A 22,409-nucleotide genomic window follows, 5' to 3' on the forward strand; every position below is an offset into this window, starting at 1 on the left:
CAGTGCATGGAATAAATGTTAGCCTAACATTTATCCAGTATGATGGTACACCATAGGGTAATATCTCCTTTAGTTTGGCCGTACAGCTCTCGGAGAGTATAGACATAGTTGGGATCGCAGTTAAGTGTCTCCAGGTATTTGCCCCTCATTTCAAGTGTAAATTTGAAAATATTAGAAATGAACTTACTCAACTATCCAATGAAGACTTCTCATGGGGCCCTCTTTTTATTCAGGCAATAAAGAACATTGGGACAAATTCAATAGCTTGTTCTCTCAGTTCCTTCGGCCAAACCCATTTTGCTGCAAGGAGCATGGACGGCAGCAGGTTCAACGTTTTAGCAACATGGACATGGCATGATTATCAGATGGTTTGCTAGAACAAGTAATTCAATTTACTTTGCATTGCCACGTCTCACTACCTATGTACAGAAAGACCAAATTTCTCTGCAAGATTATCCATATCTGAAAGCTGGGATCGTGTTTTTGCCCCATGGCTCTTTAGAGGACATGCTGCCAGCGAATAGGAGTTCTGAGATAGCGGCGATAGTCCGCAAGGAGCAACATTTCTTGCATACAGACATTACCCTGGAACAGCTGGAAGAGATTATGCTGCCAAAGGCAATAGATTACTTCCACCAGAATGCCGAAGCAATGGTTTACCAAATGCTTTGGAAGTCTAAACATGGCTTTGCACTTATTCAGGTTGAGAAGCCATGCAGGAGAACATGGAGATCAAGCATGAGAAGACGGAGCACTTCTAGGGGAGCTAGGAAAAGAAAGCTGTTTCAAGGAGATGATGAGGAGCTCATTACGTATTGGATACGTCTCTATCACTGGCTTGACTTATGATTTACACATGTGCCTGTCCGGTTGCAAAGGTCGCTCATGAATTGGATTCGGAAAGAAAAAGAAATTTCGATAGCAGCACCACACTTATACCTGAAATTCGAAATCATTTCATTAAAGAAGAAGAGGGTAAAGAAAAACAAAACCACAACAGCTCTGGGATCTAGAAGTGCTATGTTCTACATTAGGAACCTATGCAACTGTAGCACATCACTTGTTCTTGGTTTCAATTTGTGTGTCTTGTATGTATGATGTTTGGTTCTCACCAGTTGAGTATACACTGGGAATTACTCAATTACATGGGAGATCAAAATGCAGTGCATTTGTAAGCGTAGACTTATAAGTGTAGGGTCATCACTTGTTCTTATTTTCTATGTGACTTTCGAGTGTGTAGCTACTTTCATTAAGAACTTTTCAGTAATTGGGTTGTTTTCCATCCTTGTGAGCCAAAGTTGCAATCTGAATATGTTTTCAGTCCGGGAACATGTTCTCGGCCTCCTTTTTGTGTATTGGATGGATACGGTTTCCCATCAGGGGATTTCCCTTTGGTAAAAAAGGAAAAGGCGTTCAAGAAATGTTTCAGTTGCTCGACCAAAGTCAGTCAAAGAATGGATTGCTAGGACAGCGTTAACCACGCGCAGCCAACTTGACATGCCTCGATGAATGGACTCGTGCTGTCCCTAGAACACTTCTTCAAGGCCGGGAAACGGGATGCATAGACGAAATACTGGAGACTAGGAGAAAGGCGGGCTGTCGCCAATGAGGGTGTCTAGTGAGGGGTGGGTGCGGTCGAGTTCCTACCTTGTGCGATGATGCATAGATGGGGAGATGTTCAAAGCTTTATATTTGTTTCATTCTCCGGTCCTCATCAGCTATCCAACCACTCTCCATATGACTTCCCACGCAGATGTTTACCATGTAAGATAATGCCCATTAGACAATTATATATACAACAGATGAGAAGTACTCAAATGCAAAGTGTCATGTTGCCGCTAAAGTTGACAATATATAAACTGAGGTGACTTTAAGACCAAGAACAATCCTTCTATATATGCCACATTATTTTCCCAGCAATCCCCATGCCTAACTAATTAATTGTCAAACTCATGGCGGGATTATCAGATGTTTTGCTAGAACCAGTAATTCAATTTACTTTGCATTGTCAAGTCTCATTATCTGTCTACAGCAAACAGGAGATCTCACTGTCCGAAGACCTAATTTCTATGCAATTATCCATATCTGAAAGTTGGAATCTCCTTTTGTGCCCCATGACTCTTTAGAGGACATACGCTTCCGGCGCTCTATTTTCCTGTTTGTTTGGGAGCAGAAGTGTAGCCTCATTTCTTCAATTAAGGTTGCCCCTAAATTATCCTTGCTCAAGTTTAGTTCATTCATATATCAGTAGAACATGATAGCCAGCCAGCTAGGTTTTTTATTAATAATGGATAAAGTCCCGACTTTAACCTCTTCATAACAGAGGTACCAGTCCACGATTATTACAAAATGTAGCTAAAGGTATTAAACAGTCCATCACATACTTATCATGGACAGCACATAAGAACTTGCTCCAACTTATTAACACAACATTTTTTGTGATCCATATTGCCCAACAAAGCGCCGAAGACCCAGATAACAAATTTAGTAATTAGGATACCACTTCTCGATCGTTAAGATTTTTTCACGTGGCACGGCACCATATATGGCCTGTAAGGGCTCTCCTGACTTCCTGTAAAGAGCACAAGGCATCATCATCAGTATCATCATTGCATTGATTTTGCTCGAAGATGACCCATATTTAGGACAAGCAGCACAATGTATGTACTTTCCAAACACGATGAGGTGCACCTCTCATTTAGGAATCAGTAGAACAGGCTAATACTACCAAATTCATCTAAGTACTCAGGTGCAATAAAGCATGTTATAAAGGGACTCCATGAAATGAAGCGGGAGCAAACACCTAAAGATAAATCTTCAAACCGCATGAACAAACTTGCATAAATGTAGTAACTTCACATCACTATCCAGCATTGACATAGGTTTCACTTTCAACATTGTGATTAATTTCATTAGAAGCATGTATGTACCAACAAACCTGACCATCCTTCTACCTATGCTTATTTACAAGAATACCATGTATTAATTGGAACATGGAGTGACCATCCAGGAAAACAGTGCAACCACGAGAACTACATGGCTCTGGTCTTGGCTAATTAATTAGCGACTCTAGTTTGGGGTAATCTTACCGAAAGGGAAAAAGGGGGGACTGAGTCGTTGTATAGCTCGGACTTCTTGGGAAGTGGACTTTGCTAAGACACTATGCCCATTAGGGAGGTTTATGCATGCTAGACACCGAAACCTAGCGGGTTACCACTTATTAGGGAATCTTTGTAAAGGCCTCGTAGCGTCCCTATGCAGTCACACCTCGGTAGTGTGTAAGTGCCTACTTTTGCATAGCATGGTTGGGTCCAAAGTTCTTTTGAACTTTTACGCGACTTGTGGTGAAAATGTACAACCTCTGTAGAGTGTAAAACTGATATATCAGTCATACTCATGGTCAAGAGTAGCCTGGACCCTCACATGATTAATAAACTTGAAGATGGACTTAAATCGTTATTCTGGTTATTTCTTGTGGCATTGCTGAGTACCAACCATAAGTGTACTCACCCTTACTCACTGCTGCTCAGAAGAGTAAGGTGTGTGATGTTTTCTAAAGATGATGCTGAGTTTCTAGGCATATACAACCCCCAGTCGATTGCCTGTGAAGTTTGGAGCCTTCGTTTCCAGGATTAAGATGTATATCTCTGATAGACTCGTAATTCATAATTTATATTCCTTTACGTGATACTATTACTGTAATACACTGATGACGTAAATCCTGACATACATATAGGTAGCACATGGTTTTGTTTTAAAACTGGGTGTGACACATCACCACCAGCCTATCACCGCCCGTAAGTTGCTAGAGCTGCCAGAAGTATGAGCTAGCGGTGATAATACCTTTCACCGTCGGCTCATATTATAAGCCGGCAGTGATGGTATTATCACCATCGGCTCATAGCAAGGGTCGGCAGTGATAAACCTGTGCACAGCACAAAACCCTCTTCCTCCCCTCCTCCCTTCTTCTTCCACCCAATGTCCTCCACTCCTTTCACCATTGTTGCGGCTATTTTTGTCCCAATTGCTCAACGAAACTCCCATTTTGGAAGGATACACATTAACATCATATTTTGCGGTTGGTTACTAGCAATCCTTTAAATTCTTAGCTTGTTTCTTTGGTTAGATTTTGAAATTTGGCAAGAATTTGATGGAGAGGCTCTCTTCCTTCATGTTGTAGGTCATTTGTGGAGAAATTACAATGGAGTGAGCTGAAATTTGAAGGTTACTCATCGTTAACTTGCTTTAAGGTTAGTATCTTTCCACTCTTCCATGTATGTTTAGTTAGCTTGTTGTGAAATTGAGAAGAATGTGATGGAGAAGCTCTTTGTTGACTCTAGGCTATTTTTGAGCAATTTTTTTATGGATGCTCCAATGGTGTAAAGTTAGCATAAAAACTCACGTGATTTAAGGTAGGTATGTGGCTTCTTTTGTAATTGGTAGATTGTATGGTTTTAACCGGCAGTTAAAATGGATCATCACCGCCGGCCCAAGGTACAGTTCCGGTGTGCCATGGTGTCATTCTGTGATCATAAATCAAAGTTAACTTCGTTATATTTTGAGTTCAATAGTCCAATGAGTACCAAGCTATGTATTACAGATCAGTCATCCACCTGCTTTCATTCCAATATTTCTATAAAATAATCGAACATCAGAATGGAATTGTGTATACAAGCATGCATAATCCGAGCATACAGTACACGCATCAAGATTGGACTTTTGAGCTTCTCCCAATGGTTCACACATCTCGATAAAGATCACATCCCGATTATTCCACCCACAACCACGCTTATAGCAGTGGCCCTATTAGAAATGGCACACCGGAACTATTGCTTGCACACATGAAAGTGACTAAAGTTCTATCCTGATGTCTCCCGTACCTATGGTTCAACTGGGTGACAAGATTAATTTCCACATTACTGGATTTCTCGAGACACTGTGACTCTGACGTGTTTGTAGTAAGCCTGATCTTTCATAACTATGAGCCTGAGAAAGCAACAGAGCCCATATTGTTGACCTCGCATGCTTTTTTTCCGAATGGCTCAACATATCCATATGTCAGGTACTTCTGCGATGATGGCTGTTCGTAAGTATAGATTTCCATTTGGCCCGCGGCCCATGGGCCGGCCCACGGCACGACAATTTGGCCCGGTACAGGCACGGCCCAGCACGACGGCCTTGCAGGCCGGACCGGCCCGGCCTACATCACGGGCCGGGCCTGGGCTGCTACCTCAGCACGTGGGCTAACCCGGCACGGCCTGGCACATTTGGCCCGTGGGCCAGCAACAGCCGGCACGGCCTGTTAAGGCCTGCCAGGCCTGCCTCGGCCCGACCAAACGGCCGTATATAACGCCGCGCGGCGCCGGCAGAAACCCTACCCCCGGCCCCCGCTCCCTCCCGCATCGAGCCGCCTCGCCTCTCTGGCTCTCTCTCGCTCTCTCGCCTCCTCCCCGCTCCCTCCCGGCTCCTCGCCTCCTCCCCTAGATCTAGATCCACCGCCGTCCTTGCCCGCCGCCGGCTCGCCGGTGGCCCCTCCGCCTCCCTCCCCTCCCGTAACTGCTCCTCCACTCTCAGATCCGGCGTCCTCGCCCACCGCCGGCTTGCTGGTGGCTCCTCCGCCGGCTCCGCCTCCCTACCCCTGTAACTGTTCCTCCCCTAGTCTATTCTCAGATCCGGCGTCCTCGCCCGCCGCCGGCTCGCCGGTCACCCATCCGCCTCCCTCCCCGTAACCCCGCTTCTCCCTTAGCCCCTCCGGCCCTCCGCCTCCCTCGGTTCCTCGCCTAGTCGCCTCCTCCCCCCGACCCTCGCAGATCCGCCTCACTCCCTGGTTCCCCACCGTTGCGGTTCGTCTTCTCCGGCTCCGGGCTCCGGCTGCGCAGGTAAACACCACTCCTCTCGTTCCTCTTCTTCTTCCGTTCTTCGACACCTCACAGATCTGCCTCCCTCACTTTCTTCTCTTTCATCGTGTAGGTCTCCTACAGGGGCCGCGCGTCGTTGAGGAACGGAGCCGCCGAGGCGACGACGTCAACGGTGGAGGGCTCGAGGGTCTGTTCTGGTTCCGGGTGTGCTCGAGGATGGACGACGACTATCCAACCTGCCTCAATGATGAGTTGCGGTTGATGGGGGAGACCGGAGATGATGATTCTGATTTGGAGGCGGATCGGCGGGCGCTGCTCGGTGGTGCCGTCCCCGATGCTCAGCCAGGTCCTGGAGCTGGAGATTCTCCAGCACCTGCTGCTGCTGGCTCTGGTGCTGGTCCGGGCTCGGAGAGTACGGGCAGCAAGAGGACTCGTTCTTGCACCTCTAAGGTGTGGGATGACTTTGAGCCTCTGTACGAGGTAAAGAACAACAAGAGGGTAAGAACTGGTGCTAAGTGCCTACATTGCAAGAAAATTTATTCTGGTAAGTCTGCTAGTGGTACTGGACACTTGCATAGGCACCTTTCAAAGTGCCCAGTCTTGCTAGGTGCTTCACGTATGGCTCAGTCCCAACTCAAGTACAATCCTGATGGCTCTCTCCATATGTGGGAGTACAATCCTGATGTTGCTCGTATCCAGTTGTGCAGATTGATTGCTAGACTAGACCTTCCTTTATGCTTTGGTGAGTCTAATGCATTTGAGGAGTATATTAATATTGCTCATAATCCTAGATTCAGTTGTGTGTCTAGGCAAACCACCACCAGAGATTTTGTTAAGTATTTTGATGAGCGTCGTACTAAACTCCTGGCTTCTTTGCAATCTGTTTCCTCTGTTGCTCTTACATCTGACATATGGTCTGGTAATGCTAAGGAAGATTACCTTAGTGTGGTTGCTCATTATGTGAATGCTGATTGGCAACTAGAGAAGAGGATCTTAGGCCTTCGTTAATTGATGTTTCTCATAATGCTGATAATATTGCTGAGCGCATTACAGCTGTTGCTACTGATTATGGTTTAAATGATAAGATATTTTCTATCACACTGGATAATGCATCGGCAAACACTGCCGCCATTGGTAAGCTTCATCCTTCACTGACTGGTTACATGGGTAGACTTTTTTTTCATCAGCGTTGTGCTTGTCACATCATTAATCTTATTGTTAAGGCTGGCCTTGATGTTTTCAAGCCTATGCTTAGTTCATTTAGAACTGCAATTTCATTCCTGAATTGTTCTAACCAACGTATTGCGGCATACAAGTCATATTGCATTGCTGTTGGTGTCCGTCCTCGTAAGTTTGCTTTGGACATGGATGTTAGATGGAATTCAACTTATCTCATGTTGAAGCATCTATTGCCCCATAAGACCACATTCCATCAGTTCATAACCACTCAATATGGTTTGGTTGAAGGTCAAACAATTCTGACAGAATTACACTGGTATATTGCTGAAAAGATTCTGATATTTCTTGAACAATTCTATGATTCTACTGTTATTCTGTCTGGTGTTTACTATCCTACTGCTCCATTAATCTTGCATCATATTCTTGAGATAGCTGGGCACCTTAATTTCTATGCTGATGATGCTGATCTGAAACATGTTGTTGCACCCATGAAGTCTAAGTTCTTATCTTATTGGGCTGATATACCTATGCTTTATGCCTTTGCTTTTATATTGGATCCTAGAGCTAAGATTACTGGTTTTAGCAATGTGCTTCAGCTGATGTCTCAGCTAACTGGTAAGGATTATTCTAGTTACTTAACTGATGTAAGAGCTGAATTGTCTACAATCTTTGGCAAATATGAAGCTAAGTATGGTTCTGTGAGGATGCAGAGGGCCACTCAGCCAGGCCCTGCAGGTAAGAAGAAGACTGCTTGGGGTAAGATCTTTGGTTCCCAGGTTGCTTCATCTACTTATTCTGCTGCTAGCCTTGGTGCTGGCCTGGGTTCTACTTCTGTTTCCTCCTCCCTGTCTAGGAGACAATCTGCTAGTGCTTTGTTGCAAGCTGCTCAAACTGGTGCCTCTCTTGCTGCTGCTTCTGAACTGTCTGCTTACATAGACAGTGACACTATCAATCAATATGATGATGACTTCAACATATTGACCTGGTGGCATGAGCATAAGTTATCATATCCTGTTCTGTCTATCTTAGCTAGGGATGTTATGACTGTGCCTGTCTCTACTATATCTTCAGAATCTGCATTTAGTACCACTGGCAGGATCATTGAGGAGCGGCGACGTCGTCTGACCCCTGAGATGGTGGAGATCTTGGCTTTGATCAAGGATTGGGAGCAAGGAGATGCAAGACTGCAACATACCGTCGACGATACCGAACTTGAAGAGTCATTTGAGGATTTGTATCTTGATGAGTAAGTTTTCTACTCTCATTTACTTCTAATCAGTATACTTGTTATTTGTTACCTCTAATCCTCCTATCATTTTTTGCAGAAGCTAGATGCCTGCTGCCCTCTGTCAGTGTTCAGGAGCAAGTTAGAACTCAGAAGTGAGAAGCCTTGTGCTGTTGTGCTTGTGTAGATCTTGTGACTTGTGAGTTGTGAGTTGTCAATTGAGTTGTGAACTTGTGTGATTGTGTATAGTGTATCTGAACAATGAACTTATGAGCTGGCTGTACTCTTTTTTCCTTTATAGGGTTTTCTCACGAGGTGTGAGTTTTTACCTACAAAGGTTTTTAATGAGGCAGCAATACAAACAGCTCAAAATAATATTCATATTTGTTTGTGTTATTGTGATTGTGAATCTGTGTGAATCTTTGTGAATTTGTGAATCAGTTGAAAGAATCTATGTGAATCAGTTGAATGGTTGAATTTGTGAATCAGTTGAATGATTGAACTTATGAATTTGTGTAAGTTTCTGTGAATATGTTGAAAATGTGAATGTTTTGATAAATTAGATTCTGGTGAAGTGGTGAGGAGTTTTTCTTAAAACGTTACACGGGCTGGCACGGGCACGGTGAGGCTGTTAAGGCCCGCCGGGCCAGCGGGCCGGCACGGCCTGCGTAAGAAGGATGCAGGCCGGACCTGGGCCGCTCTTTCGGCACGCGGGCCGGCCCGGCCTGGCACGACAGATAGGCGGGCCTAAACAGACCGGGCCTATTCGTGCCCGTGCCAGGCCGGGCCGGGCCGCCCATTTGGCTATCTATATTCGTAAGATATCTTAACCTTGCGTTCGCTTTAGCCGTAGAAGTAACAGGCGCGACGGTCCCGCAGCTGTTTTTGTTTGGTGCAAGCCGACTGCTCCTGACGTCTCTCAAACCAAGCTATTGGCCTTGCTGCATACATATGTGCACTCAACTATTTGGAGATGACACACCATTGCATACTGCACTCTCCTTTTACGTCATTGAAATGAGAACTATGTGCATATATTTAGATAGCAGTGATCCTAAGAAGGGAAGGGGTTATATGACCACTATATAGCATTACACAATGAACAAGTAAAACTGATGCTCTGCTATTGTTTCTTTCTTTCTTTTTTGGACCCAACTGCTCTTCTCTATTCTATGTAGTTCACTAGTTCATGCAACTTGGCTAATGCAATCATAGAAGTACCAAAACTATAGATAAGCATGCATGGAGCAACCTATCTCAAGGGGTCATGCTAGCTCCTCTATCACCGGCGTACATCGGGCTCTCCATGGCATAGCCAGGTCGTCGTGGGAATGGCACCGTAGATTTCCGAGGTCTCATCATTCGCGTGACTTCCAGCATGTCCGGCCGGCGCTCGGGCTTCTCTTGGATGCACATCAGGGCCACCTGAACACATCTCCTCATCTCCCTCTGCTGTGACAGCACCCTCCGCCTCGTCGGAAGGGAGAGGCACTTGGGCACAGCCCTGCTGCAGAAAGAGATGCCGTGTAGTGATTCAGGCACAAAACCCTTCAGCCTCTGCACCAGTTTGGCTCTGTACGGTGTCCTATTAAAGGCCTGGGCGAACAAGATACACGCATATCATGTTTAGTTTCACAAAAACATTCTTCATGTCAGCATTCCACCATATCTTTGCAATTTGTTTCGAGAGTCACATATATACAGTATTTTAATTACCCATGTGAGTAGATCTCGGTAATAAGTTTCTTGAAGTGACCTAGTCCATCTTTTCCCACTTATAATTTCAAGTACCATGACGCCGAAGCTATACACGTCGGTCTTTACCGAGAAGGTACCTTGTTTCATATACTCTGGAGCAATAAATCCACTAAAAGATAAAAAAGATTGTGTCAATGTATTGAGATTGTACGATTCAGTTGAAAAACAAAAGTCAATGCTAGATGGCATTCATAACAATAACAATACCCTTAACATATTAGAACTGAGGAGTCCAGTAATCCAATGAATATATTCAGATCTATTATCCATATGTTATAAATTTTTCTCCTTTTGCATTCTCTAAATTGAGATATCTAGCAAGGTAAAAAAATCATAGTGTTATTTAAAATGGAGAAATGATTGGTCTTACACTGAGCCCACAACACAGGCCGCGGTATCCTGAATCATTCCTGGACATAAAACTTTGGCCACGTCAAAATTGGATATATTCGGATTCATATCTGAATCTAGGAGAATGTTGCTTGGCTTCAAATCTCTGTGAATAACTCGCAGCCTGGAATGATTGTGCAGATAAGCTGCACCCTGTGCTATCCCTTCGATTATGCGAAAGCGTGTAGGCCAGTCAACTATAAACCCTGCTCTCATACGCACTGTATGATCCAAGCGAAGATAACTGATCATTAGTTTGAGGACACAGCAAGCAACTTATATTAGGTGATCAAAACAAAGAACAAGAAGTTTTTGTATTCATATAAAGGTTGTATTAGTTGTCAGATTAACTTGCCAAAGATGACGTCCTCAAGACTCCCATTATGCATGGATTCATACACCAAAATCCTCTCGCTTCTTTCCGCACAAAACCCCACGAGTTTCACTATGTTCTTGTGCTGAAGCTTTTGGAGAATCAAAACTTCGTTTTTGAACAGCTCATATTGACTCATACTTGGTGGTAACTGTTGCCCCTCAATGGAAATTGAAAGCCTTTTTATGGTGACATCATTGCCATTTAGTTGACCCTGAAGATGTAAAAACATGCACCACACATGCTCGATTGATTATAATATCACTCTCATGGTGACTCTAGAAAACCATAAGAAAAAGCAAAAAATAAATTAAGTATACCTTGTACAAAGTGGCTAAGGAGCCTTGTTCCATTTGGTTTTCAAACGAGAAGGCATTTGTTGCATTCATCAACTGAGAAATACTTAAATTCTGTACCCTGCAACTCAAGGGTTCAAAACAACGAAATATGCTGGAGAGAGAGAGGGAGAGAGAGGGAGGGAGAGACCTGTCATCGTCCTGAGGATCTTGGCTGTTGGCAAGGGGCCTCACAACATCCTCTGCAGCACCCTGAAAATTGCACAATTTGAATTGTATAGAATTGCCTGATAAGCAAGCTGATAAAGGAGAAAATCCAGATAGTTGCTTATTACCTCGCCGGAGCTCGGCGCACGAGCGGCGGCGCTGTCCATAACTTGCACGAGGAGGCGGGTGCTGTCGAGGTGGCTGATGATGGGGAACAGCTGCAGGAAGAAGGCGATCCTGCTCTGCACGTCGCGGAGCCTCGCCGCCCGAGACCCGCCGGTGAAGAGCCCGCGGACGTAGCCGCCGCGCCTGCACGACTCGACGACGGCGCACGCCCGCCGGAGCGTCCCGTGCAGCTCCATGAGCGGGGCGCTCGTCTCCGGCCGCCGCATGATGCCCATACCTGGCTGCTCCTCAAGGCTCCGCAGCAGGTCGCCGATTCGCTCCACCTGCTCCGCCAGCTCCCGGCAGGTCTTCCTGTTCCGCCTCGCCGTGGCCGCCACCCGGACGATCGTCGTGATCAGCACGAAGGCGTCGACGCCGGTGAGCTGCGCGACGCTGGAAACTTTCTCCAGGCCGTCCCACATCGCCGATGAGCTGTGCGATCGTGTAAACAGTGCGTGGTGTTGTTGTGTTTTGTACGTGCAAAGGAATACTGCATAGATGATATATGTCTTCAGTTGACTATATGATCAAATCGTGATTGGTCTTCTTTGAATGACTTTGTCTTTTCTGATCAAGTCTGCAGGTTCTTACTGATCAACTGACTGAACTGTGGGAACAAATTGTCTTTAGTGGATTTGGATATGTAAAAATATGAAATTTTAAAGTGTTTTTTGTTATAAGGATAAGAACACTACACTAGTTAAATGTAACTTCATAGAAAAATATTAATTGGATGTTGCTTTCCTGCCAAGTAATTCCTAGTATTTAATCCACCAGTTTGGACCAAAGAAGAAAATTTCACGGTAGCAACAACCCTCCTTAGGATAATCTTGAAAGTAACTGAGAACAATGATAAACCCAATACGGGCCATTTCATCAGCTTAGCCAGATAGGATCTTATCCTATTCTATTCTTGATGATTGAAGTTGGGGTCAACTGTGATCACGGTAGCAACACTTCATAGCGCTTGATTGGATGGCCCAAACAAGCAGACTTGAATCTGATCTAAAGTCTAAACTACAAAAATTATTTTATTGAAACGGTTCTCATCGAAATAAATATTTGCCATCCACCACTGTGCTTACTACTCTCTCCGTCCCAAAAGGAATGCAACCCTCGTTTCCCGAGAAGCCAACCAATTTTAAATTTGATCAAATTTATATAAAACTAACATTTGTGGTACAAAATAAATATTAATAGATTAATCATGTAATATATTTTCATACTAAATTTATTTGAAGATGTGAATGTTAGTACTTTGTTTTATAAATTTGGTCAAACTTTAAATTGTTTAACTTCTCGAGAAGCGAGAGTTGCATTCTTTTGGGACGGAGGGAGTAATTATTAGGAAAGGTGCAATTTTCTCCTCCTTGAAACCTTGAATGGCCCAATGGGATATTACTGCTTACTATAAATCAACTGTTATCAAAAGCAATATTACTATAATATTAATTTGTTACAATTCTAAAGCTTATATTTGAATTTTCTAGAATAAAAGAATATAAAACTGAAAAATATGTGCGGGTGTTGTGTGGCTGTGCGAAAGCACAAGTATTATTACTATGGTATTTGTCTTCAGCTAGTGCGGTTGCATCCTACAGTGAAATATGAGCTGAAAGAACAATATCACTAGTTCAGCAGCATGAAATTAAAAGCACAAATAATGGTCACTTTCTACAGTTTTGACCACTGATATATAAAAACGGCAACGTTGTGATAATTGACGTATAAGTTCATTGAATTGCTTGCTTTTTCTAAGATGTGGCTGTCAGATTAAGTCTGCAGGTTTTTGTTAAGCGCAGCAGCGACTGACCAAACCATGCGAGCACATTCCAACTTGTTTCGACATAACTGAACTGAACTTGACGCGTGGAGGATGCTTCAGCGACAACCTTAGAAGTTCAAATCTTGCTACCCTATGGTGATGAAAGGAACAAAGGCTAACATTTAATTATTAAGAAAGTGGCACATTTTAATGTCAAGTAACACATAACACAAGCTGCACCGGAGAAGGGTGAGGTTGAGCACTGGGACTCAGTAGGGGCAAATCATTGGTTGTCTTTTAAAGTAAATTACTCTAAAAAATTACAGTAAATTGAAAGAATGGATGAAAAAGTGTTTAGTTACGAAGATAGGAGAACACTACAGTAGTTAATTAGTATAGATATTTGTTATCAGAAAAATAATACTCCCTCCATCTCAAATTATAAGTCATTCCAAGAATCTTGGAGAGTCAAAGTATCTCAAGTTTGACCAAAATTATAGAGAAAATTATAAAAATTTATGACATCAAATAGGTATGCTACGAAAATATAATTGATGAAGAATCTAATGATACTTAGATGACATCATAAATGTTATTATATTATCATATAAATTTGGTCAAACTTGAGATACTTTGACTCTCCAAGATTCTTGGAATGACTTATAATTTGGGATGGATGAGTATTAGATGTAAACAAGGAATTAGTAATAAACTAATTAGAACACTACACTAGTTAGTATATATAGCTACTTGCTACCCTATAGATATTTTCATTTGAAGACACATGGTGTATTTTCATGTCCATAGATGGAACTGTCGCAGGTCGCTCTACCTGTCAGGTCTGGAAGCAAATTAATTAAAGGAAAGTTATTGGTAAGTAGGCGGCTGTAATCAAGTATAATTTGAACAGCATCCTCTCAGCTGCTGTGTAATAAGTTCTAGTGCATAAGAGAGACAGAGAAAATCTTTTTTCCAGGTGTGGATCATCAGTGATTCTGCTGCGGTTCAACCTAATTCTTGGATCATATCACTACTGGAAACTGAGCATTGGTCCTAGCCTTTAGTACCGGTTCATATGTGAGTATTAGTACCGGGCCTAACAGCTAGTTCCCTAGGAGATCCCTGTTACCCCCTTTAGTACTGGTTGGTAGCTCCAACCGGTACTAAAGATCACCCATTAGTATTGGGTGGAGCCTCCACCCAGTACTCATGTGCCTAAGACCCTTTAGTACCGGGTGGAGGCTCCAACCGGTGCTAATGGGTGACTGTCGATGTGGAATCTGGCCGACAGGTAAATATACGTAGTTTGCCACGCGTCAGATGGGATGTGGCCTAGCACACAATGACTCAGGATTTATATTGGTTCGGGCAACGGGCCCTACGTCCAGTCGGGGGTCAGTCAGTCGATTGTATTCCTGAGCCCAGGTGCTCAAAGTTTGCAGTGGGGGTACAAACGAGCGAAGAGTGGAGAAGGTGGTGTTCGAGTCCCGGTCGTGCTCTGGTCCGAGTGGAGGAGAGTGACAGGGGCTCAAACATGCGCTAAGTGTTGGAGAGAGTCAGAGAGTCTTCGATCTCTCCTAAGAGAGAGAGAGCACCCCTTTTATAGTTCAAGGGAACGGCCTTACAAATTAGAGAGGGAGAGAAAAGGTGCACGGGCACTGCCTAATCTTGTTAGTGCCCACATCGTCGAGTACGGGATGGCCATCGCCCTCCATCCCTGTTCATCTCGTCTGGTCGCTCCGTCGTGATGGGTAGGTAGTATAGTGTCTGCCTGACATGGCAGGGTGGCACTGTGCGTTGCGTGCGGAGGGCGTGGTGAGGTACAGTCCTCTGTATGGCGGTTGACCTAAGCATCTTCCCTTATCCACTCCACCTGCTCCCCAGGCCCATACCGAGCGGGCATCCCCGGTCGGTCCCGACCGTGTCGGTCGGGGGGGAGCGATATGCGCCGGTCCAATCAGAGGCACATCCCTGATCAGGGGAACTTGGTTGGAGTCGGATTGTGTCCCTGGCCCCGACCAGGCCTCTTGGTCGAGGCGTCAACCAGGCCTCCTGGTCGGGGGCGCCGGTCGGGGGCCGGATCGTGGTCATGGCCTGGCATCACGTATCTGCCCCGACCCAGGTGCACATGTGAAAAGGTGGGCCCATTGGGGACCCTGGGAATATGGACCCGTCAGTAGCCCCTGAGCCCCTTTGGGGCCTTTTGAAGCCGTGAAGGGGCTATTGAGTTTCGATCGGTTGGCCGTCTTCTGCCGGGTTCGCGCGAGCGGACCTGGTGTGTCTAGCCCCCGAGCCTATGGCTGACTGGGGAGTTGGTCGGAGGCTAAACTGAAAAGATGGCTGGAGAGAGGGGGAAGCCAAGGATGATTTTGTCCTTCGCAGTATGCTTCCCCAGCGGTCGATCGAGTCGGAACTGACTACTTTCATACTTTTTCCAGAGTCGCGGACTTATGTGTCCCCACGGTCGATATAAGACGGTCCTTATCGTGAGTAGAGGCGTTTGCCCGTGTGTGTTCCCGACCGGCGGCCGTGGTCGGACTTTCGAGTCAGGATCTGGTGGCCCGAGCCCCCGAGCCCCTAGTGGTTGGTCGGGGAGGTCAATCGCAAATTTTCTTTACGCCACCCCATTTGCAGTTTCTCTAACCGGAAGGGTTAAGCTGACGTCGCTTGCCTCCATGGCCCGAGCGACGGGCTTGGTGAGCTGTGATCGGGTGCGACCAAGTCGGGGCGTTTGCCAGCGTGTGTTCCCGACCGCGACCCGTGTCACCGATCGGACTCTCAAGTCAGGATCTGGCGACCCGAGCCCTCGAGCGCTAGGGGTCAATCGGGAAGGTTTGTTGCAACTTTCCTGTGTGCCACCCTATCCGCGGTTTCTATAACCAGAGGGGTTGAGCTAATGTCGCTTGCCACGATGGCCCGAGCAACGGGCTTGGTGAGCTCTCATGGGTTTGCCCGAGTTGGGACGTTCACCCGTGTTTGTTCCTGACCGGGACCCGTGTCGTCGGTCGGACTCCCTAGTCGGGTTCTAGCGGCCTGAGACCCCGAGCCCTTGTTCTTTGGAGCCCCGCTCGGGGTCGGTCACGTCTTTTTTTGCGTCACCCCGTCCCCGATTTCTACAACTGGAGCGGTTGAGCTGACGCCACTTACCTCGATGGCTCAAGTGATGGGCTCGCTAAGCTCCTTAAGTAACTTTGCTTTTTGCCCTTTTCCTTTCAAACTTTCCCATTGACCGTAGGCTGCAACGTGGCCCGCGAGGCTCAGCTACTCGTGACCGTAGGTTGTATCGAGGATTGATCGGTCGGGAGGCTAGAGCGTGAGCCACTTAGGGTAGTCAGAGGGACAGGATGCCCTTTCGATTAGGCGAAGTGCGTGATTGCATGAAAGTAAAGAGGTAGTGGTATTGCACCCCCATGGAGCTCCCAGGCAACCCAGGCCTTGAGTGCTCGGGCTGGGGTGCTGTAGGAGCGAGTGAGCGCTGAATGGAAATGACTAGTAAAATCGAGCTAGGGAAAGAAACAACAAAGTTGTTCAATGTTCCATGAGTTGGTGAGGATGTTGCCATCATTGTCCTTCAATCGGTAGGTGCCTGGTCAGGTCACCTCGACCACCGTGTATGGTCCTTCCCATGGTAGAGAGAGCTTGTGCTTGTCCTTGGTCGACTGGGTCCTCCGGAGTACGAGGTCGCCGACCTCTAGGGTCCTCCCTCGGATTTTTTTCTCGTGATACCCACGGAGGGTCTACTGGTAGTGAGCGGTGCGGATGATGGCCGTCTCTCATGCCTCCTCGAGTAGGTCAACCGTATCCTACTGAGCCTCCGCGGCTCAGTCTTGGTCGAAGGCCTTTACTCTTAGGGCACCATAATCGAGGTCGGAAAGCAACACAGATCCAGCTCCGTACGCCACAAAGAAAGGGGTAAACCCTGTGGATCGGTTCGGGGTCATTCTTAGGCTCCAAAGGACCACTAGAATCTCTATGACCCATCGCCCGGCATGCTTTTTGAGCTGGTCGAAAATGCGAGGCTTGAGCCCTTGGAGCATCATGTCATTGGCCCACTCAACCTAACCATTGGTCCGCGGGTGCCCGATCGAGGCCTAGTCGATCCTAATGCCATATCCATCACAAAAGTCCAGGAACTTTTTACCGGTGAAGTTTGTTCCGTTGTCGGTGATGATATAGTTAGGGACATCGAACCGATAGATGATGTCAAGGACAAACTCAACCGCCTCTTGTGAGCGGATGTTGGTGATAGGCTTCACTTCGATCCATTTGGTGAATTCGTCCACCACCACGAGTAGGTGAGTGAAGCCACCTGGGGCCTTTTTGAGGCTCCAGACCGTGAATGGCCAGGTGATGGGGATGGTTTGGAGCTCTTGCGCCGGCAGGTGGGTTTGCAGAGCGTAGAACTGGCATCCTTCACACCTGCGGACAACCTCCTCTGCATCTCGTAGCGTTGTGGGCCAGTAGAAACCTTGGTGAAAGGCTTTCCTGACCAGCAACCTCGGGGCCGCGTGGTGTCCGTAGATTCCAGCATGGACTTCAAGGAGAAGTTGTTTCCCCTGATCGGTCTTGATGCATTTCATGAGTATTCCCGATGGACTTCGTTAGTAAAGATCGTCATCGATGGCGATGAACGTTTTGGCGCATCGAGCGACTCGTCACGCTTCAGTCCTTTCTAGTGGGAGGACCACTTCGAGGATGTAGGCTAGTAACGGCACTCTACAGTCGGCTGGGTCGAGCGCCATTACGGTGGTGCCGCTGGGTGAGGTCGCCATGGAGGCGTCAGGGATGGAGCCCCCGAGCGCCTTGTCAGGGTCGGGCCGCGTCGGAGCGTTGGAGCCCCCGAACACCCGATCGGGGTCAGGCCACATCTGGGACGGATCCGCTCTGACGCAATCAGATGGCTCATGGAGGTCGTTTACAAAGACCCCGTCGGGAGGTGGATCCCATTTGGCCACCAATTTCACGAGGAGGTCGGTGGCAACGTTGTCCTTTTGCGGGACATGATGCAACTCGATCTCTTGGAACCTGTCCACTAGCTTGTGCACCTCTTGGCAGTACGTCGCCATAAGAGGGCTCTTGCAGGAGGATTCCTTCATGACTTAATCGACCACTTATTCTGAGTCGCCGCGGACATAAAGCCACATCGCACCGAGCTCGATGGCGATGCGTAGTCCATTGATGAGGGCTTCGTACTCTGTGATGTCATTCAAGGCCAGAAAATGGAGATGGATTGCGTAGCGGAGCCTGTTCCCATCCGAGCAGATCAGGACCACTCCAGCCCCCAGGCCAGGTGCCATGACCGACCCATCAAAATACATCGTCCAGTACTCGTGGGTGACATCCGGGGTTGGGATTTGGATTTCCGTCCATTCGGCAATGAAGGTGGCTAGGACCTGAGACTTAATAGCAGTGCGTGCGACACCGGTCCTTCTTGTTCTTCTTGTCCTGCTGCGCGGAGGGGCCCTCATCCTGGACCTCACGCTTGGCCTTGCTCTTGTCCCAACCACCGCTGAAGACCGTCCCGGCCACCTCCTTGCTGAAGGCGTGGTTTGTGGCGATGTCAAGCAGGTCGTGGGTGGTACGGGGCTTCAGGCAGCCGAGCTTGTGGACTAGGGTCTTGCAGGTTGTTCCGGAGAGGAACGTGTTGATGACATCTGTGTCGACGACATCAGGAAGGGAGTTGCACTACCTTGAGAACCTGCAGATGTAATCCCATAGGGACTCGTTGGGCTCCTGCTTGCAACTCTTCAGGTCCCAAGAATTTTTAGGATGGACGTACGTCCCCTGGAAGTTCCTGACAAAGACCTTCTTGAGGCCCGCCGAGTTGTGGATGTTGTTGGGCAGTAGAAATTCGAGCCATGCCCGAACAAAACTCCCCTACAAAGATGAGGAGATATTGGATGATGAAGTAGTCATCATCCGCTCCACCGGCTCGGTAGGCGAGCCGGAAGTCTTCGAGCCATAGACCGGGATTCATCTCCCTAGTGTACTTGGCGATGTTGGTGGATTGGAAGCACTGTGGGAATAGCACTTTCTGGATGCGGCAACCAAAGGCCCGTGGTTTTGAGCCATCCGGGGTGGGGCTCCGGTCGCCATTCCGGTTGCTCGGTCGCCCGCCACGCCTAGAGTGCATCTCTTTGTACTCCTCGTTGGGCCAGCTAGGGCCCGTGTCACCTGCGCTCACTGCAATTCGATCAACGTCGGAGTCGCGTCTGGCCTTGCGTCGCGTGTTGATGATGCTGCGAGTGTCACGGGGCCCGAGCCGCTCGCGCACATGGGGACACCGTGGAGCAGGTGCCGGGTCAGGCTGTGGCGCGACCGCGGCGCCCTGCCCCGCTTGAGGCGGCTGCTGTGGTGGGCGGATGGAGCGATTCGATAGGTGCGGCCGTAAAGCCACAGTCGGGCAAGAGGCCACCTGCCACTGTCGCGATGCGAAGCTCTCCGCCTGCTGAACGGCGGTGGTCTCCACCAGTGCCCTGAGGTTCCGGTGAATCGCCTACTCCTCAGGGTCGACGGGCTCGGGGAGGCTATGCAGAAGCATCGCCGCGGCAATGCTGTTTTGGCCAGCCCGAGCGAACTAAGGGGGATCGTCTCCTCCAGCCAAGATGTTGCGATGGAACTGGCAGACGCGGCCTTGAGCGCCGTCCATCGGGTTGCGCTCGTGTGGCTCAGAGCGCTGAGCGGGGCGTGCCAGTGCAGGTGGCTGCTGGTTCAGCCGCCGCTGTTGCAACTCATCACCATGCGCCTGCGCACGCTCCAGGGCCTCCGTGTGAGGGTCTAGAGGGGTGTGAGTCTGCTGGGACTCCATCACCTAAAGTGGCTGCTTCGGGGCATCTACCATGGCGTATTCCCGCGACAGAGGACGGCTAGGTGTCATTAGGTCATCGATGCTGGAGCCATCGCTTTCGACCTCTTCATCGCAGAGGTCATGCAAGGAGGCGGGGACGTAGCCCGCCATCCCCACGAACTCGCACGTGAGAGGGGGTGACGTCATGGCCCTTCAGAGCCCCCGTGCGTATGTGTCCATGGAGGACATGAGGTCGTAGGGGAACCGGCCGCGTGGCGAGTGCAGCGGAGACAACGCGGTCCCTCCAGAGAGCTGGCGAAACGTGTTGAACAGCAAGTACAAGACAATGTCCACATCACTCACTGCGGGGTTCGAGCCAAACATGGACTCGAGGTGGAGCATGAGCACCTTGACGTCAAGGTCGTCGAATGGCCCGAGGCCCATGGAGGGTACTCCTCCTCCCGGGGACGCTGGAGCGAGTGCCTTCTCGCGGAGGCAAAGTACACTGAGCTGGTCGGTGGTGAAGTCTAGGCTCCTAAAGCGAAAGATCTGGAATGGCGCAAAGACGAGGAGAGCCCACAGCCCACCGAGCGGGGGTGTGAGGAACTCCAGCAAACCAAAGTGAATCGTATCGCTCGAGCTCGACGTGCCGAGAATGGAGGGAAGGTAAGGCATCCGATGACCAAAAATGTGAACGCACGACGGTATCCCCACAGACGGTGCCAAACTGTCGATGCGGAATATGGCCAATAGGTAAATATACGTAGTTTGCCACGTGTTAGATCGGATATGGCCTAGTACACAATGACTCAGGATTTATACTGGTTCGGACAACGGGCCCTACGTCCAGTTGGGGGTCGATCAGTCGATTGTATTCCTGAGAAGAGGTGCTCAAAGTTTACAGTGGGGGTACAAACGAGCGAAGAGTAGAGAAGGAGGTGTTCAAGGCCCGGTCGTGCTCTGGTCCGAGTGGAGGAGAGTGACGGGGGCTCAAATGTGCGCTAAGTATTGGAGAGAGTCAGAGAGTCTTCAATCCCTCTTGAGAGAGAGAGAGAGAGAGAGCATGCCCCCCTTTATACTTCAAGGGGATAGCCTTAAAAGTCAAAAGAGGGAGAGAAAACGTGCACGGGCGCTACCTAATCTTGTCAGCGCCCACGTGGTCAGGTACGGTATGGCCAATTCCCTCCATCCCTGTTCATCTCGTCCGGTCGCTCCGTCGAGACGGGTAGGTAGCATAGTTCTACCTGACATGGCAGAGCGGCACTGTGCGTTGCGTGCGCAGGGCGTGGTGAGGCACAGTCCTCTGTATGGTGGTTGATCTGAGCATCTTCCCTTATCTGCTCCACCTGCTCCACGGGCCCATACTGAGCGGCATTCCCGGTCGGTCCTGACCGTGTCGATCGGGAAGGAGCGATATGCGCCGGTCCGATCAGAGGCACATCCCTAGTCGGAGGAACTTGGTCGGAGTCAGATTGTGGCCCTAGCCCTAACCAGGCCTCTTGGTCGGGGCGCCGACCAAGCCTCCTGGTCGAAGGCACCGGTCGATGGCCGGATCGTGGTCACGGCCTGGCGTCGCGTATCTGGGCCGACCTAGGCATGCATTGTCGCTGCGCCGCCTGTTGGGCCGAGCATTGTGAAAAGGCAGGCCCATTAGGGATCCCGGGTCTATGGACTCATCAGTGACCTTTAGTACCGGTTGAAGCCCCCAACCGGTACTAACTTCCCTCCTATAAATCAGGCGTCTTCTTCCTCCTGCCCGAGCCATTTCCTCCAGCTCAGGCTTCATCCATTCATGGCGAAATAGGGAATGTGCTGCCGGATTTTTTACCATTTCATGGGGATTTCACTCATTCAAGAGTTCTAAAGGTTAGAAACTTCATCCTCCCTTGATACATGGATAGTATACTAAGTTTTATGCTTTAGAGCTAGAGTAATTTTTTATTTTTAGAATAAGGTATAGTGGAGAAATTTTTCATTTATATGCATATGTTATTTAGAGTTCATATTTGTGATTTTTAGAATAAGCTACAAGTTTTTGGATGCTATGTTTTGTATTAGTCAAAGAAATTGATATGAGGTTAGAGGAATAATTTCATAGTTTAGTCATTTAAAAATATGAGCTAAATAAATTATGAGGAAAAGTATAATTTGTTCATATTTTAGTCATTCACAAATATGAGCGTGATAAATTGTGGTACATAGAGATAATAAGATGAAATAAAGGTACGTAATTAGTCATTTTTAGAACACGCTACAATGGAGATAATAAGATGAAATAAAACCTCGACCATGCGTGGTGTGGCAGCCAATTTAGTACCGGTTGGTATAAACAATCGGTACTAAAGGCCCCTTTTAGTACCAAAGTAGCAATACCGGTTGCACAATCGGTACTAAAGCGGGGTTAGG

At 47.9% G+C, this 22,409-nt stretch overlaps 2 protein-coding genes across 2 annotated transcripts; both read right to left on the reverse strand.

Annotated features, from left to right (window-relative positions):
- Window positions 1–9,396: 9,396 nt before the first annotated feature.
- On the reverse strand, window positions 9,397–11,873 carry LOC101761115 (G-type lectin S-receptor-like serine/threonine-protein kinase At1g61500). Its single transcript, XM_004986895.2, has 7 exons — window positions 11,415–11,873; window positions 11,270–11,331; window positions 11,104–11,200; window positions 10,925–10,997; window positions 10,391–10,631; window positions 9,979–10,129; window positions 9,397–9,858 (listed from the first exon to the last, which is right to left on the reverse strand). The coding sequence occupies exons 1-7, from the start codon at window positions 11,871–11,873 to the stop codon at window positions 9,520–9,522; spliced, it is 1,422 nt and encodes a 473-aa protein (XP_004986952.1). The 3' UTR covers window positions 9,397–9,519.
- A 5,998-nt stretch (window positions 11,874–17,871) lies between these two features.
- LOC105915185 lies at window positions 17,872–18,312 on the reverse strand. The gene has a single exon (XM_012849117.1). It carries the CDS (start codon window positions 18,310–18,312, stop codon window positions 17,872–17,874), a length of 441 nt encoding a protein of 146 aa, XP_012704571.1.
- Window positions 18,313–22,409: the final 4,097 nt, after the last annotated feature.

The sequence above is a fragment of the Setaria italica genome, chromosome IX (assembly GCF_000263155.2).
Source record: "Setaria italica strain Yugu1 chromosome IX, Setaria_italica_v2.0, whole genome shotgun sequence".
Classification (NCBI taxonomy): Eukaryota; Viridiplantae; Streptophyta; class Magnoliopsida; order Poales; family Poaceae; genus Setaria; species Setaria italica.